Source organism: Trachemys scripta, chromosome 18 (genome assembly GCF_013100865.1).
Source record: "Trachemys scripta elegans isolate TJP31775 chromosome 18, CAS_Tse_1.0, whole genome shotgun sequence".
Lineage (NCBI taxonomy): Eukaryota > Metazoa > Chordata > Testudines > Emydidae > Trachemys > Trachemys scripta.
This window is the reverse complement of record NC_048315.1, coordinates 2,431,602-2,449,463: the sequence shown is the minus strand read 5'-3', so window position 1 is coordinate 2,449,463 and position 17,862 is coordinate 2,431,602. Positions and strand designations below refer to the sequence as shown.

General features: G+C 42.2%; 1 protein-coding gene and 1 long non-coding RNA gene across 3 annotated transcripts in view; one reads left to right on the top strand and one right to left on the bottom strand.

Annotated features, from left to right (window-relative positions):
• Nucleotides 1-3,103: 3,103 nt before the first annotated feature.
• LOC117867409 lies at nt 3,104-16,356 on the bottom strand. Its single transcript, XR_004643397.1, has 3 exons — nt 16,283-16,356; nt 12,510-12,549; nt 3,104-3,137 (listed from the first exon to the last, which is right to left on the bottom strand). It is a non-coding gene; the product is annotated as an uncharacterized LOC117867409 (long non-coding RNA).
• Nucleotides 16,120-17,862, top strand: part of SSH2 (slingshot protein phosphatase 2) — a 142,973-nt gene continuing 141,230 nt past the window's right edge. The window contains exon 1 of one of the 2 annotated variants that reach the window (XM_034752401.1): nt 16,120-16,313. In XM_034752401.1, the coding sequence (XP_034608292.1) occupies nt 16,251-16,313 (63 nt within the window). In that variant the 5' untranslated portion in view covers nt 16,120-16,250. The remainder of the gene's footprint in view (nt 16,314-17,862) is intronic. The other variant, XM_034752404.1, reaches the window with a different exon arrangement.

Here is a 17,862-nt window from a genome sequence, read left to right as displayed (position 1 = left end):
TACCATGGAACGGGGTGTTGGGAAACCTAATTCCCTTTTCTGGACTGCTTTACTAATGCTGCAAAGAGGAGATGTACCAGTTGCCAAATTAAATGGATCAAGAAAGTTCTCTGTAACTTAAAAATAGGAAATAAACTTAGAGACATTTCAACTATCAGCCCCTCTTCAGGAATGATTAGCAAACACAAAGCAGGATTAACTCCAATGTAAGAGTTGCCAAACTGCTTTGATGATTAATTTGGGCAGTGCCAAACACAAGGGACGGTACGTGCTATACATGCAGTGTGCTGCAATTTCGTTTCTCTAGGCAGCTTGTTCCAGCTATTACCTGAAAGGGCATGTAAATGCACTCTCCTTCTGATGTCCCTGGGAGCAGGACAAAGATTGTCCCACTACGGAAGTTTCCATCTGGTTATAACAGTCCTGGGTAGATGCACCATGGTGGGAACACATTTGTTAGTAATGCATTTGATAAGCAGAGATATCTTTAGGGTGACTCCCTGCACAAGAAGCATGTTTGGGAAGGAAGGCAGCCCCTGTTCTCCTACATACGGATGCATGAGTCAGCTGGATGCATTGGCGTCCTTTCAACAAAACCAGACATTAATTCAGGTGTGAGTTGGTTTAGATAAAAAGGAATTTCTCCCACCCCACTCTCATGAACTCCCTGCCTCTCAACATGGTCGCAATTAAGGTGGGGATGGAAGAAGCCAGAGAAAGTTCAGCTAGGGGGGGTAACGTTTGGATAAGCAATTGAGGTGAAATCCTGGCCCTGTTGAAGTTAATGGCAAAACTCCCCTTGATTTCAATGGGGCTAGGATTTCACCCCTGAACTTTGGGTGCTTACATGAGCCATTCTGAGCTCCCCTTCCATTCCTCTCCTAATTTGTTCTTCTACTTGGAAAGCCAGTGACTCATGGCAAGTATTACGCACCAGTGCATGGTGGCAGCAAAAGCCGTAGTGCAGGTATGGAGTCCCCAGATTTAAGAACACCAGACAAATCCTATGATCCTGCCAGACACAAATATGGAAATCCTAAAATAATACAAACACAAATCCCATGATACTTCCTGTTACTGCCATGGCTGTGTAAATCCCCTGGCACTGACAGCCATGGAGAGGCTAACTGCTATGACTCCTCATACAGATTTCCTGAGCATCAGCTCTCGGACTCTTCCATATCTGTCAAACTAAGAACTTGACTCCCAAATTTTAAACTGGAATTACCACCCCAAAGCAAAGGTAAAGCATGAAATCATAAATCCCTTAATAAATGGCAAGCCAAAATGCAGAGCGCTCATGTGCTGATCACCAGTCTAGCTGCATTTAAAGGCAGGTAAATAGAGTTAAGTGCACTTCATAAGAGTAATTTATCACTGCTTTAATTGTATCCGGTATAGGTTATGTATGTGCCTATGTACTACAACAGCATATGCATTAGAAATATGAGAGAGAAAGAGAGAGAGATTTAACCATATTCCTTTATTCATTTAATTACTGGGAACTTCCATTATCTTAGTTTAGGGTCTAGACATGAGACATTTTATGTCAACATCTTCTTTCCCTAATTCCTGACACCAGTTTTATGCAAATAGATGAGAGTACTCTACAAATCCAGTTATTCTACCAAAACAGACCCTGGAATAAAGTAATCAGGAAGTTAATGAGTAGTTCTGACATTATTGCTACCCACTCTGGTGCCTTTCATAAACACAAATGTTCACTTGGATATTTTTCTGAATTGACAAATCAAGATGAATGTATTATTTATGAATGCAGTGCAACTGAATTTTATAATCCCATCACGTTGTGAGATGCTGTTGAAAAAAATACATTAATTAAATAACACTGGACCAAACTGTGCAGAGAAAACCAACTCATCTGCTAAGTTAGGATGGGCAATAATGAGCCAAAGGAAAGTGCTGACGGAAAGAGAGTCTAAAATGGCTGAAGGTGAACTGCTCTGAAATGAACATAGCTACAGAGGGATTATAGCAAACATTTTCCTGGAGGGAGTGCTCAAGGAGAACCAAGACAGCCCTGCCCTTGGTCCAGTCAAGAGAAATCCTCAGGATGGGCAGCAGAGGCAACTTGGCTAATCTTATTTCCATTATCTTTGGAGGGACATAAGGGAGAAAGGGCCTCAGGAGCGCCAGGCCTATATTATTAACACTGGTGCTAAAAATGTCCAGGAAGGTCATACAGTGTCTTCATTCCATGTGCACAGTGCCAAATCAAGCACTACACAGTAGGGGTAGGATACTGCCTTAAATATGCATAAGCCATTGCTTGGCTACATCTGCCATGTGCTGGGATTTCGCTTGCTTCCAAGACTCAAAGAAGAGGACAGCTGCTGGCCATGGCACAGAACTCCATGGGATTCATTTGGTGCTGGAGGATACACTTCTGCCATCCCAGATTACAGTCACTGTATCCAATTAAGGAATGTACTGCTTTTTGTAAAATGAATACAGAGATACCATGAAAAGGGTATGCTACAATCAAGCATAGTTTAAACTCACTCACCTGTTAAGTGCCGTATCAGGCACCTGAGTTTTCAACTCCTCCATGACAGCCTTCATCCCTCTCTTGTAGGGACCTAGTTTTGCAGATGTGTCAAACTGAGGGTTATGCCTCATCAGATATTCTCCTAGAAAATTAATGGGATCAAACTTGGGCGGATCTTGGTCTGTTTCAAGCACCTTCTTTCTTTCTACTTCCATTAACAATTTTTCTACTCCTGGGACTAATGTGGGTAACAGTTTGTCGAGCAAATAGGCCCGGGTGTCCCTTGTCATCTTCTCTTCACTCAACCATTCCTTAGACAGCCAGTCCAGAGGTTCTTTCTTTTTTATCTTTTCTTCCTCTGCCTTACGTACGTGAATCTTTTCCACCTTTTCCCTCTGCAGATTCGACGCTCTCTGTTGTACCTTCTCATAGAATGTCTCTTTCCATTGAGCATCCTTCCTGAGACCTGGCAGCGTAGCACTCTCCTGCCTTCTCCTTTTTTCTCTGATGGGCGTACTCTTAACACTAAGCTTGGGGAGTTTCAGTCCGGGAGTTTGGGCTTCATCTTCTGGCACAGCAGCCATAGTTCACTGTGATACATGCAAAAGCAGATCAACACTATGTGATTCTGAAAGACATGGCAGTATGATAGAAAATACCAGGGAAAACAAGGCTATACAGTTAGAAAACAATCAGTAGATGTTTCTTTTACATTCCTTTTCTAATTCAGAAATTGTTACTTTGCACTTCTAAATATCTACAGCCCATTTCATCTGAGGAGTTTAAAATGCTTTACAAGCGTTAATTAGTTATGCCTCACAATGCCCCCGAGAGATACTGGAGCTAAATATTTGTATTCCCTTTTATGGATGGGGAACTGAGCCACACAGAAGGGTTCTCAAGGTGACCCAGCCAGTCAAAGACCGAGTTGGGAATGGACTCAAGCATGCTGTCTATCAGTTCCCCATTTTAACCACTAGACAACAATTCCCCCCAATTTGAATGTTTTCCTTTAGTTCCCCTTCCTTGTTTCCAACTTTTCTAATAATTCCCATGAGACCTGGGATACAGGAAGTGATCCATGTGCAGTAACAGATGTTTGAGGCTGGGACTTTTCCATGTAGCATCAACACACCTATTTTCTGCTATTCAGAACTGCCCATTTTGTCTCCAACTTTCCCATGCCCTTGGGGAGCAGACAGTGAGGCCACACGGCAGATACAACACCTACTTTATTTCATTTTTTGCAAATGTTTGTCCTCTGCACATTTTCCAGTGTGTAATGTTTCTCTCTGGGGTTGGGATCTGCCACCCCTGCTATGGGACAGGGAGCTCTGGGTTAAGAAGATGATGAGACATTAAACTGGACCCTGAGGCTGAGTTGTTCTCCAGCATTTCATTCTGTGGGTCACTTTGAAAGTGGGTTAAGCTAAACAGAGTGTTCACACATAGAGTTATTCAGGAATAGCAACTGTGCTTTAAATTTACATCCCCATTCACTTTCAAGTGTAGACAAACCCTAATCTCAGAGACCTTATCTTCCTTCAATGTACCAAATTCCACCTCTTGGTCTCTCATAATGTTCAGTATGTGGAGCACCAGGAAGGACTGTGTGGTCCTTGGATGGTGCATGAGCCACAATTTGAAAGCTACTTCTATTACCGTCCATACACACAGCTCTCATCTGCCTCTATGGGAGATACACACAGGGAATGCAGGCAGAATCTGGCCTTACTAGCCAATTCAGAGACCAAAACACCATCACCATCCTGCAAAACACCCCCAACCCAGGGTTAAACAACAGCAAGGATAATCTCAGCATCAGTAACATCCCTGAGACAGTTTGACCAAAGCAAGGTAATTCCAAGTTAAGGCTGAAACTCTGCCCTGGACTTGCACCGCCCTGAAATACAGGCACCTTTTAAAGGGGTTTTTGGCTGATTACAGCCTTTCAGTAGCCATATCAGTGGCGCTGCTTTTGATATATTTTGCTATTTCCACTTCATTCCTAAATACCTGTAGCTGTTCTGAAGAGTTGAGCTTTTCAGGAAATGCACAGAAGTGATATACAGCCATCTTGGCACACTAGTGTAATTGCTAGCATGTTGACCTTCTGGTTCCTAGCTAGGATTTGAGTCCAAATATTGCCTGAAATTGGTATGATGATCCCTAGCAGTAAATTTCTGGGTCGGCTTTCTGATGGGTCTGGTGGCACCCTCTAGTCATTTGTGCAGGGTGGTGATTATCTGCTTTGGGGGTTGGGGAGGATGGATTTATATGTCAGGATGCTTGCCTGGCCCAAGCAATGTGTTATAAAAATGAGAGCTGTCTTTCCCGTTAGCGGATATAACCTGTAAAGGAGCACAGATTTATAAAGGCAAGAAGGGAACTTGTCAACTCTATCAGATTGCCATTTGTTAGGTGAGTTTCTTTCAGTAAGAGGTAAAACCAAGCTCCTTATGAACATTGGTAAGACATAGGGGTGATAACCCAATGTCCTGGCCAGATTCTAAATGAAGTAGTTATGTTGTGCCTACATAAACTACTGTTGCACTTTCAACTGGTTATGGTATTTTTCTTCACTTCATTATAGTGTTGTGCAGTGTTTCTGTGCACTGTTGAAACAGTTGCTGCATTCCACTCTAGAGGTAACCGCATTTCAGTGATGACTAATGTGATCCCTATATATCCCACATTTACCTGACAGGGTGATTGTGAGAATTAATTAATGTTTGTAAGGTGCCTTTACATTGAGTGAAAGACACTACTGAAATGCAAATCATCAATGGGTTTGACTCTCTATTCCATTAAGCCAGTTTTACACGGGTATAACTCCAAAACTGGGGTGAGGAAACAGGGAACCAGAAGCATTAGCAAACTAGGAGAAGGAGGAACATGAGAACAGTAAATAATTATTACAATATTAGCAACATTCATCCCAAAAGTGTCAGGATCATACTCCAAACCTTGCATCTGTCAAGAGTTACAGGGCCAAATTCTCAGGGAGTGTAAATTACCATAGCTTCATTGACTTCAATGCAACTATGCTGATTTACAGCACCAGAGAATCTGGCCCATAATTCACACAGCTCTCAAATGCTTAGACTAGTCCCAAGTACAATGTGCCCTGGTGGTAATGAGCATAATGTACAAAGACAAGCTAGCTTTGAATGCCAATAAAACTCAAAAATGGATATAAAGTCTCTTCATACTGTTCAAATTGAAGGCAAGACAAGCCTTTCATTAGGATACCATTTTCCTGGCTCCTTTTCTGTGCACCAAACATTTGTGCTCGATAGTCACACACACATACAATTTGATTACCTCTCTGCAGTCGGGATACTATCACTAAGATAAAAATCCGCTCATAATCACGGTAGGTTTCACTGGGGAGCAATTTATTTATTTAATTATTTATTGTAAAAATTATTGAAGTGATTATTTGGGGAATGTTTGACTTATTGAAGTGCTTTCAAAAGAAGAGGCCAGTCTGGGAATTTGTTTAGCCCTGCCATTGCCCAAAAAGAATTGTCTTTCCCCAAAGAGCTTCAGAAGGAGTTTTATCTGATTCGTCACAATGGCCCAAATCCTCCAGTATATTTAGGCACCGACGTACCTTTGAGGATCGATGCCACTGTGCCTAACATATTTGGAGTATTTTTTCTTTTTTTAAATCCTGGTTAAAAGCAACCTTTAAAAGGACTGTAATGTTGCTTCCTGGAACTCAACTGAAGAACTGTTTTTCTTACCTTCTGGGCAGGTACCAAACCAGAAATGTCTCCTCCTGCTTTCAGAGAGGCATTGCAGATGAATGAGAATTTAATATACACCCATCAGTTCCTAGCCATTAGAAAACTTACAAATGAATTAGGGATTTCTCAGTCCTGCTGTGGAGCCAGGCTGTGAGTTTTACTCCTGGGTGTGTGTTTGTGGTTGCTAAGCAATAAATCCAAAGGTTGCTATGTCTCATCTACTACTCAGAACTGCAGTAGATTGTCTTCTGCCTTTGGCAGTTCAATATAAATTCTTCCTTAACTTATATCATTGTGTCATATGATCAGGGGAAAAAAAGGTCTAAGGAATGGCAACACATATAGCACTAAACTGCAGTGCTGCGCGAGAGAATATCCATCAGTGCCTAGGGACAGTAGGCTGGCCTTCAGATTCAGGGATCATGAATTCCAGCACTGCCCCATTCACTAGGGACAGAAATGGAGAGTTTTTAGGCCGAGCTGAGGATTGTACCAAACAGATGTGAGAACCTGAGAGCATAAACAGAAATTAATTACAGGCCAAACTGAAATAACATTACTGGGTTCTTCTTTTCATTAAGAATCAAGAAACTTTGGAGTGGCCTGCGGAGTAAGACAGCTGCAGTAAACAGAAGGGGGTCTTTAAATACGCTGTTCCTTAAGAACAGATTTAGACTGGAATGTGCACGATTCAGATCTATCATTATTTCTCTTATTCTTGTGTATAATGGAGAACCCGTTCCACAGGATGAAAAGGAGGAGGGAAAGAAAAGTGGTCTGCATGAGACTAATTCTGTTTTCATTCACCCCGGTGTAAATAGAGAGGCACGCCAGTGGCTTCAACAGAATTACATTGGCGTAATTGAGAGCAGAATTTTTCCCAAAGTCTTTATTGTTTGAATTACAAACTAGCACTTCTGGAATGGCAAAGTTCTCCAGTAAATTGTATTTATCTTATGCTATTCTTACTGCGATGCAATGTCTCTATACTTTTTGCTTTTTAAGATGCATGACCATGTGGATTGACCCATCTCCACCTGCACAAGAACTCTGGACTATGACTTGTATGTGCTACTTATCTTTGGGACTACTGCACTGTACCCTATCCCACAGTACAGGCGTATGATTGTTCATTTCATGGGATATCAGAGACTGTCATAAAACATGAACCTTATCAACTTTAATCTACCAAAACAAAGGTTGAAAATATGATTGTTTTTCCAAAATCTGGTGCATTATTTGTTTGAACAGTGTAACGGGGTGTAGCAGGGCTCTCTTTGTTCCTGCCTCTGCTCTGCTCCAAAAACCACTCAGAGACCCTCACGTTCAGCAATCACCAGTGCAGTTTATTTACAGCGTTCAATGCCACCACCTTCTCCCCTGCAGCTTGGAGGTTTCAGCCTTAAGGGCATCACAGTCTCCACAGCCAGTAGGGAAGCGCTAGCACTCTGCTTCCCCTCTCTGGCTTCCCCCTGCTTCTTTCCTCTGGGCCTGTCTATAACCCCAGGCTAATTAGGCTGGCAGCTGTTTCCCCTTTGCCAATCAGGCACAGGTTTTTCTAGCCAGCTCCAATCTATCTTCCTTAATTAGAGCTGGCGAGACAGAGGGCTGGTTTAGGAGTCCCAGCCCAGCACTCCGTCACAAACAGTATTGTCCATCTAATTCAGGAACAACTGAGTACTAATTCCAGATCTGGCTCAGTCTGTGACTCTGGGAAAGTCACTTAACCTTTTTGCCTCAGTTTCCCACAGGGGGACATGAGTATTAATATATCTGTAAAGTCCCCTGAAGACGAAAAGAACTACAGGTAAAATTCACCCTGTGCAGAGGTCTACCCAAGGTCACAACACCATTTACATCCTACTTAAATTCTTGAAATAAAATTTGTTCCAAAGAGCTGAACTGGAGCTTAAATGGTGCATAAGTCTCATGTGGGTCCTCTACAGAGGGATAAAATTAACCCAGCAGTGAGTATAATTATAAACTGGTGGTGGCTGCAAACCTTAATGGGGAAATATCACTTTAAATACATAGTTCAATTTATGGCCGCATGCAGGCACCAGCATAGGTGCCGACTCCATGGGTGCTGGGGTGCTCCACAAGGAAAAATTAGTGGATGCTCTGCACCCACCAGCAGCCAAGCTCCCGCAGCCCCCACCCACTCCTCACCTCCTCCTCCCCGGAGTGTGCCGTGTCCCCACTCCTCCCCGTCCCAGCGCTTCCCACCCACTGCCTAGCAGCTGTTAGGCAGCACTTAGGACTTTCTGGGAGGGAGGGGTAGGAGTGGGGACGCAGCACACTCCGGGGAGGAGGCGGTAAAGAGGCGGGGCAGGGGTGGGGACTTGGGGGAAGGGGGTGGAATTGGGCAGGGTGGGGGGGGTTGGGGGGGTCGAGCATCCACGGGGCAGAGGGGAAGTTGGCGCCTATGGGCACCAGGGAATTTTCTTGCAGCCACAGCCTCCTGGGTGGTGTGGGGGAGGGAAGCAGCAGCCCCCTCCACCAGGGCCACCAGCAGTGGTTGGGTCCTGCCCACTTCTGGAGACACACAAGCTGGAGGAGCAGGCAGCCAGTAAGTTCCCCACCTTCCCAGGGCTGGTGGGGTCAGGCTTCAGCCCTTGGGTGGCTGATGACAGGCTCCAGCCATAGGGCTTCAGGCTCCGTTCCCCAGCCGTATGGTAGTGAGCTCTGGCCCCAAGGTCACTCCCTGCTCCAGTGCCCCTGGCCCCTGCTGCCTCCATATCCACCTCCCCATCCAGGGCTTAATTTGTCCCCAGGCTTGCCGGGGCTGAGTAAGTCTGCTGTGAACGGTGATATTTGTACATTTGTTGATATCACTTTTCATAGCAGACTTAGTAACTAGCATGTCTTAAAAAAAAAGCAACCAAAAAAAAAAAAAAAAAAGGAAAAAACATAAGAAAAAAAGACAAGAACATACAAAGCACCTTATTTGTGTTTCTATTCTGTTTAGGTGCAGTAAAGAATAGAGACAACTGAACATTATTTTTATTATTGAGTCTGGAAAAAAAATCCTACATAAATTACAATGATTTGGACATGTATATGTGCATATTTATTTGTTTTCCCTAAAGTTAATTAAGTATTTTAGAAAAAATTGTCAGAGCTTTTGCTGGTGGCTGCACTCTGAGGCCACCAAAAAAATTGTTGTGAGAACCCCTGGGGCCCATGTACCTAATCTAGTGTTGTCCCCGTCACAGGGTTTGCTGGCCCCTTTAAGGTAGTCCGGGCCCAGGCTACCCATGACAAGCTATTTGAAGGGGAACGAGTATTTCTAGGCAATTAACTGAATAACAAGCACCTTGGCCTGACAAAAGGCCATCTGGGCTCAGTTGTAGGGAGGTCCTCAGAGAGAGAAGCTCTCTGAAGTGAGAGGAGCTCCCAGAGACCACAGATCCCAATGGCAAGGGCTGTGCAAGACCTGAGCCAAAAGGAAAGACTTTATTTCAAGTGTATTTGTATTTAATGAAGTAGAACCACAGCAGGGGAATTTTGTCTTACAAGCTTTTGGACTGTGTATAGTTCTTAAGAGGCCCTGAGAGAAGGGAAACTGAGGCAGGAAGTGCTGCAGTGCCACACTAGGTCAGCAGGGGGTGCTACAGGGTAGGCATAGCCCTGAGACAGTACCCTGAGATGTTTTATTTTCCTCCATGTGCTCCTATAAATACTCTTTCAAAGGTCTGCATGGTTGTAATTTAGGGCTTTGGCCATCGTTCTGCATATTTAATATCCTTCTATATAAACAATATTCTCCTGAATACTCTCAAACACCCATTTGTCCAGCTAAGGCACCCTTCTGTCCTCACTATAATACTAACTTCATTTTACTATATTGCATTTGTTTTCAGGCAAGGAGCATGAAACAAAAATAATCTAAATCAGCTTTCATGGGGAAAATACACCGAAATGAATTGTAATTTTTTTTTACTATTATAATTAGCAAAACAGATGACTAGGGAATAGACACTTATTTTAGTGTATTTGCAAAATGTGTTGAAATAAACCCTAGATTACTGTAATAAAATGCATCTGACGCTTTGGGCATGGAATTGTTAGAATAATCTAAAATGTGGCTTTAAAATGATTTCTAATTCTATTCACTTCAAATCAGGTTCTGCATGATTAATTCCTGTTTGTCTTTTCGTTCCCCGGTGTACCTGATGTTTCTCTTTTGGAATTCAAAATGTTATTGTTGTTGTGGTCAATCTATAAATCTTTTTTAAAAAGGAAACTATCAATTGTAAAAATACTCTAATTTTCCTCAAAGCTGCTGTTAAACCACCAAATGAGAACAGGCGAGGGAAAAAACTGGCAGGAGTGATCTAAATGGCTCTATTTTTATTTCTCTGAAATTTAAATACTGTGGGCTATAGCAAAACAGTAATCACACCCTATTTAACTCGGATGTTATATCTTAATGTTTCCTCAAAGCAAAGCTCATCCTTCTGCCATCAAATACTTGTGCTGTGCTATTGACAAAATAACATGCTGAATATGTCATCACAGATGTTTTGCTGGGGAAATTCTTATTATATGTTATTTTTGGTTTTGTACACAAGATGAAGTCTGGGGGCATTCTGTGCCCTTTTACACTTCATAGCGGGACTATGCTATAATCGCTGATGTTTGGTAATACTGAAAATAAAATAAAAGGTGTGTCAGCAAGGGAACTATTTTCATATTTACTGAAGATAAAAATAATTCATGGTTTGCATGTGTTAAAAGATCTCTGGGGCCAGTCCTGCTGAGCACAGTACCCACAGCAACTTGCAGGATATGGGCACAAACTTCTGATCCCTGTTTTATATAAACCATTGGCTGTCATTACCACAGGCTGCATTCTAATTGTTCTTTTAAATCAGAATACATTTCCTTTATAGCTTCCTCCTCTACACTTAAATGTTGCTGCTAAAAACTACTCCACATGCAAATTATAAGTTTCTAATGGCCTTCAATCCCCTGCATCTCTGTGGTTACTTTAGTTAACAACGGATTTATAAGACCTTTAGCTGACTATAGAAAACAACTTGGTTATTTACTTGTTAGGAATGACTTTTTACAAGTGTTTGCCATTTAAATATTCCTGGAAGTGCCAATGAATATGTGAAAGTCGGAGAACTGTCTCTTGTTAGGCCAGTTCAGATAAGCATTTCTCTAATTACTCCTGGAGGGAAATCCCAGGACTTCCACTTTTCCAAATCTATTCAAAACGAAACCCCAGTGCCATCTGACAGGATCGCCCCAAGGCATTGGGAACTCCTAACCTGCACACTGTTTACTATAGATTGTACTACAGAGATATGCAAATTGAGGATAGGTGCGAAATCCACCAGTGCTCACCCCCATGCCTGCAGGAAACCATCCATTGGAATTAATTAATACATCAAGCACAATACTTCACCCAGAAAGGTAAAAAACAAGATCCATGTCATAAGTTATGGTGTAAAAATCCTTCCCATCCTCAAATGTGAGGCCTCCTCCTGTTTCCATTGAAGATAATGGCAAAAATCTCATGGGAGCATGGACCATGAGTTGACTGTCAGGTCAACACTGTGCCTGTGAAAGTATCTCCTTTTCTGCTAAGCTTTTCTGTCGTCTCTATAACCAAATGCCAGGGAACACATGACATCTGATCCTACACTTCTTGTGTCCCCAAAGCTCCTGCAATAGGTTTGGGTGTACAAGGAATGCAGGATTGCTCCCATGTTTGTGCTTTTACCATGCCTCAAATTTTCTGTTTCTCAGCTTCCAAGCACACAGTACAGTTATTGCTCATTATAAGGCACATTTCTCATTTCAGAGCTAAGTATAGCTTAATTTCACAGACCTGAACTCCAATCTCTTAAATTATAGTACATGGTTTAAATTGGAAGAGATGAATCAGGAAAACATTAAAGAATTCCCCATACCTCCTATTTTCCCTGTCTCCCTTGGATGGGATCCAGCAGTCTGATCGCTCTTTTCCCTGATTTTATCTTTACCCCCATGAAACCCTGGGATAAATAAATAAATAAAATTCCAGGCACACTAGAGGCCTAATCCTGAACTCCTTGCTAAAGGACTAATCCTGCATTGTGCAGGATCTGCATTGCAGAATCAGCATCCAAGGCAAAACTCCCAATGCAGTCAATGTGAAGTGCAACATTAGTCCCTGAAACTTAGATGAAAAATCTGAACTGAACATTTTTATTTGCATTCAAATATTAAAGAAATGTAAACAGATTGTTTTTTACCTTAGAGACTGGTCCACACTGCCCAGCTATTTCTGTTTCACTGAAACAATTCAAAGAATATACATTATGCAAATTTAAAATACAATTTAAAAATGCAGATGATGAAGATACAAGCAACCTTATGTATGTTTTAAAGTTATTAAAAACAAAACTGTATCCCACTCTGCCCAATGAAATTGTGTTTATTTATGACATCTTAATACGTAATTTTTTAGTTAAGTAGATGCTGCAGTGATTTGCTGAATTGGGACCACAGTGATGAATTGGAGCCACAGTGCTTACTAGCAAAGCTAGAGAAGAAGGAAGGCCTTGTGGTTAAGACCCAAAAGCCACAATCCCACAATTGAGGAAGAAGGCTGTGCTGATTTTAAAAAATGACATAGTTTAGAGGGGAAGTGAAGGCAGCTATCAAAATAAAAAAATAATATATAACACAAGGAGGAAAGGGAAATTAGATAGTAATGAATATAAATCAGAAGTTAGGAATTATAGAACTTTGATAAGGGAAGCAAAGAGACACAAGGAGAAATCTTTGTCCAGCAGAGTTAAGGACCATAAGAAAGTGTTTTTTTCAATATATTAGGAACAAAAAGAATCCTGACAATGGTATTTTTCCACTACCAGTTGGAAATGGTAAAATTATCAATAATAATGTAGAATAGGCAGAAGTGTTCAATAAATATTTCTGTTCTGTATTTGGGTGGAAAAAGATGATAGTGTTATTTATACAGTGTTAATCTTCTTTCCGTTCCACTAATAACTCAGGAGGATGTTAATGAGAAACTATTAAAGTTACACATTTTTAAATCAGCAGGTCCAGATAACTTGCACCCAAGAGTTTTAAAAGAGCTGGCTGAGGAGCTCTCTGGACCATTAATGTTGATTTCACTAAATCTTAGCACACTGGGGAACTTCCAGAAGACTGGAAGAAAGTTAATGTTGTGCCAATTTTTAAAAAGGGTAAACAGGATGATCTGGGTAATTATAGGCCTGTCTGCCTGACATTGATCCTGGGGAAGATAATGGAACAGATTATATGGGACTTGATTAATAAAGCATTAAAGGGGTAATGTAATTAATGCCAATCAGCATGGGTTTATGGAAAATAGATCTTGTCAAACTAACTTGATTTTTTTATGAGACAGTTATGCCCAACAGTTCTATGTTAGTAAATGCTATGCCCAAGAGCAAATGTTTAATGATCAAGCAACTGAAAGCATTTTTAAATGAGATTTCTTCTCTACTTAAGTTCTCCAATGTCAATTTTTTTAAAAGGCCCAATCCTGCAATCCTACACAAATCCAGAGGGTTGTAACTTTTTTTTAAATTAAAGGATTAAAATTTAAAAAAAGGTAATGAGTCTGTTACAGGGGTCTGTAACAACCTTAATTTTTTAAAAGAGGACATAATAATGGCTTCCATTTACTTTACATGTGAAATAGTTGTTTGTAAACACTTTTTTTTGCCGTAAATTAAACCTCTTAATATTCCTTTGATCATGAACTTCTCATATTACTTAACAACAATTTTTTACACATAATCAGCTATATCAGAGCCATTGTAACACATGGGGAAATTTTTATAAGGAAGCGAAGGGAATGCACTAGAGTGGAAAAAAGCAATCCAGTTACAAAACTAGATCACATAGAGGATCACAACACAAAAGGAGTATTCTTTTCTATCTCTTAAAATGCAAGTGAGACCAGAAAGAAGAGATTAAGTTTGTACTGATCTCCTGAACAACCATATCTATATTCTATCCTTGTTTATACAGAGTGCAGTACACTGCTGAAAATAAAATCTATCTAATAGAAGTGGTGAAGGTACCCAAAGTTTCAAAGCTAGAGACTGTCATAAAAAGCTTGTCATAGTATATGATCATGCAAAGCATAAATATATAAAAGAGTAAAAACACCCTCTGGTTGGAAAACTATGGAATACTTAGAGCCAGGGGGAGGATAGTTTATAAAGGGGCTGGAGGTAATTTTCCTGATATCTCCACTATAAATCACGTAGTAGTGCTAACATGCTTTCCATAAAAACTATGTTTCAAAATAATAATCTGATGATTGTTATAAGCAGTTCAATGACACTTTCTTTATGTATGCAGTGTTGTTATAGCCACATTGGTCCCAGGATATCAGAGAGACAGAAGTTAGTGCAATAAGATAACTCATCCACCTTATCTCTTTACTTGCTTTATGCATGTTTCTTTGCTTATTCTCCCCTTCTAATCTGATCCCCCAAACAGGTGGATTTTTGTGGATTCCGTATGTTCAAAGTTCTCACTTTCTGCATAACCCTGAGTGAAGCATTCCCGCAAAAATCACTTTCTAAGCTCAGGTTTATTTTAACGAGTCTGTTTTTCATCCTCCTTCATCCACTAGGAGGCAACGCTCATTAGTGAGCTTAACTTTTGTCCCGTGCTAAAGGATAACTGCCATACAATTTGCAGAGCCTGCCTGATAATTATTTTGACTGCAGGGCATTGGGGGATAGACCAAAGAACTAGCACTGAGGGCTTTTCTTGTGCTTAGATGTAAAGGGCCAAAAGCTTCCGTGACAGTTCTGTCAACCTGAAGGAGGAGATGAGAGTGAAATGCACTGAGTGCCTAAGAGGAATGGATGGGTTAATGCAAGCTGTTGGAGAAGAAGAGTGCTTGCTTTCTATTTAAAATGTATTATGGTCTCTGCTAATCACATTTAATGTTCTCATTAGATGCCTACAAAAGGCCAATTCTTCATCCCATTAACTTCAATGGCAAAATATGACCCAAATTGCTGGATCCGCAAAACAAATAGGTTTTGCTCAAGCTGTTAAGATAACAGTATTGCTGCTCACCTCTCACCCCTCTTCGCCCCCACCCCTGCTCCCAAACTTCCACACTTTGAATTCTGGGGGGCATTTTATGGCTTAAATTTGTGTGTGCACATCACAGACCCATCACTTTCTAGGTATCTGGGCCTCTGGATTTAGTCAGTGGCTCTCCCAGAGAATCCCAAAAGGGGGTTGGATGCTGTTTTCTTTAGAGGATGGCTGGAATATTGGGGAATTACAAATATATCATCTGTGTTGCCAACTCTAGTGATTTTATCATGAGTGTCACAGGAAGTTTTTCCTAAAGCCCCAGCTCCTGGATCCATGGGATTCCACCTCAGCTTTCGTTTTCCCCCTCAACAAAGAACAAGCAGCAGCAGCAACGTGATCCCAGTGCTCCCTAAAGACTCAAAAACCAGAAGGTAAACAAAACTCACCCCGCAGCTATTAATTATTATTATTTTAATCTCATTTTAAGCTGATCTCATGATTTTGGAGGCATGATTTTTGAACCCCTGCGGGTATCTGCCATAGTGATACACCCTGCTGGGTTCCCCCTGGGAATCCTTTCCAATGGGGAAGGGCCAAGCCCCGAGGAGCCCAGTCCTGCGCCCGTTTCCCAAAGAGAGTGGAGCAGAAAAGGGCTCTGCAGCAGCCCCAGCAGAGCAGGGGTTAAAGGCTGCTGCAGCAGGGCGGGGGCGTGGCTGGGCTGACAGGTGGCGCATGCGCCTTGGCGCCTTATTGTGCCCGGCCGGCCCAACCCCGCCGCGCCTCACTCACTCGGCGAGGGGCCGTTGGCGAGTGCTGAGTTGCTGCCCCCGGCGGTCACCGCGGCGCTGCCGCCGCCTCCCGCCCGGCTCCGGGGCCCCGCCATGGAGTAAGACCCCCTCCTGCGGCCGGACGGGGGCCCCCGCCGCGCCTCGATGGCTCTGGTAACGGTGCAGCGCTCGCCTACCCCCAGCGCCACCTCCAGCCCCTGCGCCTCGGTGAGTCTCCCCGTCCGGCCGCCGCCTCCCTGCCGGCGCTCGCTCGCTGAGGCGGAGGGAAAGGCAGTTGGCTGCCACATAGGGTCCGGCCGGTGTTTGTACGCATGCGCGCTCTGTGCCGCCTGTGCCCCCCTCTGTTCTCCCGGGCCTGACAGCTGAGCGCGCGCAGGGCAGCCCCAGGGATGCTGCAGGCTCTGGGCAGGCACTGAGCCTGGGGACCCTTCCTGGGCAGCGGGGAGGGGGTAAACAGGATCGCTCTTGCCCCCCCTTGCCTTTTGCAAAAAATGTCATTATAGCTTGTATAGCGTGCTTGCAAAACGCTTACGTGAATCAATGTCTAGGTCACGTATATACCACTCCCCCATGTGGTTCTGGCCCATCTGTGTTGCTCTGCTGCAAAGAAATAGACTGGGGAAGGGGGTTCTCTCCTGGGCCATTTCTCTAGAGACACTGTGGGTTTCTGTTTGGGGGTTGTTGGCTTTTAATTTATTGAAAGCCAGCTGATCAGGTCAGGTGAGTCTTAAAAATATGGGTATCCTGGATGGAATGTTTTACCCAACTTCAGATGTAAAATGTTTGCAATGAAATAAAGTTTCAGTGGAAACAATTTGTTTCTGGGTTTAAATGCTGCCCTGTAGTGTTTGTCACGTAGTTTGGGGTGTAAAGGAGATGAATGAGAACCACCAGAAAGTGAAATGGACTATAACTAAACTGGCTGTCCAGTGTGCAAGAAATGTAAAAATCATTGGTTAAAAGGAAACTGGGATTCTAATAACTGACAATGTTAAATTCCTCCCCTACAGAACTGTATTCTAAAAATGAAACCTGGTATTTGCCTTCATGCATCTTCCATGCATGAGCTTTCTTTCAGAAAAAGCAACTAGATTTTCCTTCTCAGCGCTGCATGTAATCTTCAAAAAGCTATATCAAACCGAGACCGTGTTTGAAACAGGAAGATTTTAAATCTCTCAGTGGCAGTGAAAGCTGTCATTAAAGGAGTCTTAAAAACTACCTAAAATTAATCCCAAATCAGGGAGTGTGGCAGGTTGTGAAAATGATGCTGTCATATTCAAAATCATATTTTGTTTAAAAGGAGGGGACTGAATGTGAAGCCTCTAAATTACTACTTACAATTACTATAGTTTGTTACTAGCAGTTAATTGAGGATGGCAATGAAAACTGCAAAGTGGCTTTCACTTTGTTTATATTTAGTTTCTAGGTGGCTTCACTTTGAAAATATCCTGTATTATCACACATTATGTTTAGGTTGCAAATGCTTCAGGGGAATGTTGAAATCCCAGTTGTTTCTGCTAAAATAAAAACTGCTCTGAAAATATTTCTTTCTGGGTTGGGTAAAATCTCTTTTGATCTAAATTGTGGATTAACTGTTTGATAATATCACATCAAACGTTATTTTGGATACAAGGGTATTAACACTTTTTTTTTTTTTCCTGTCTTGCTAGGACATGCCTGTTTTGTTAGCAATGCAGATTAACTCCACTTGTTACTTTGCTATAAATATTGATTAACTCTGTTACTTCATCATATG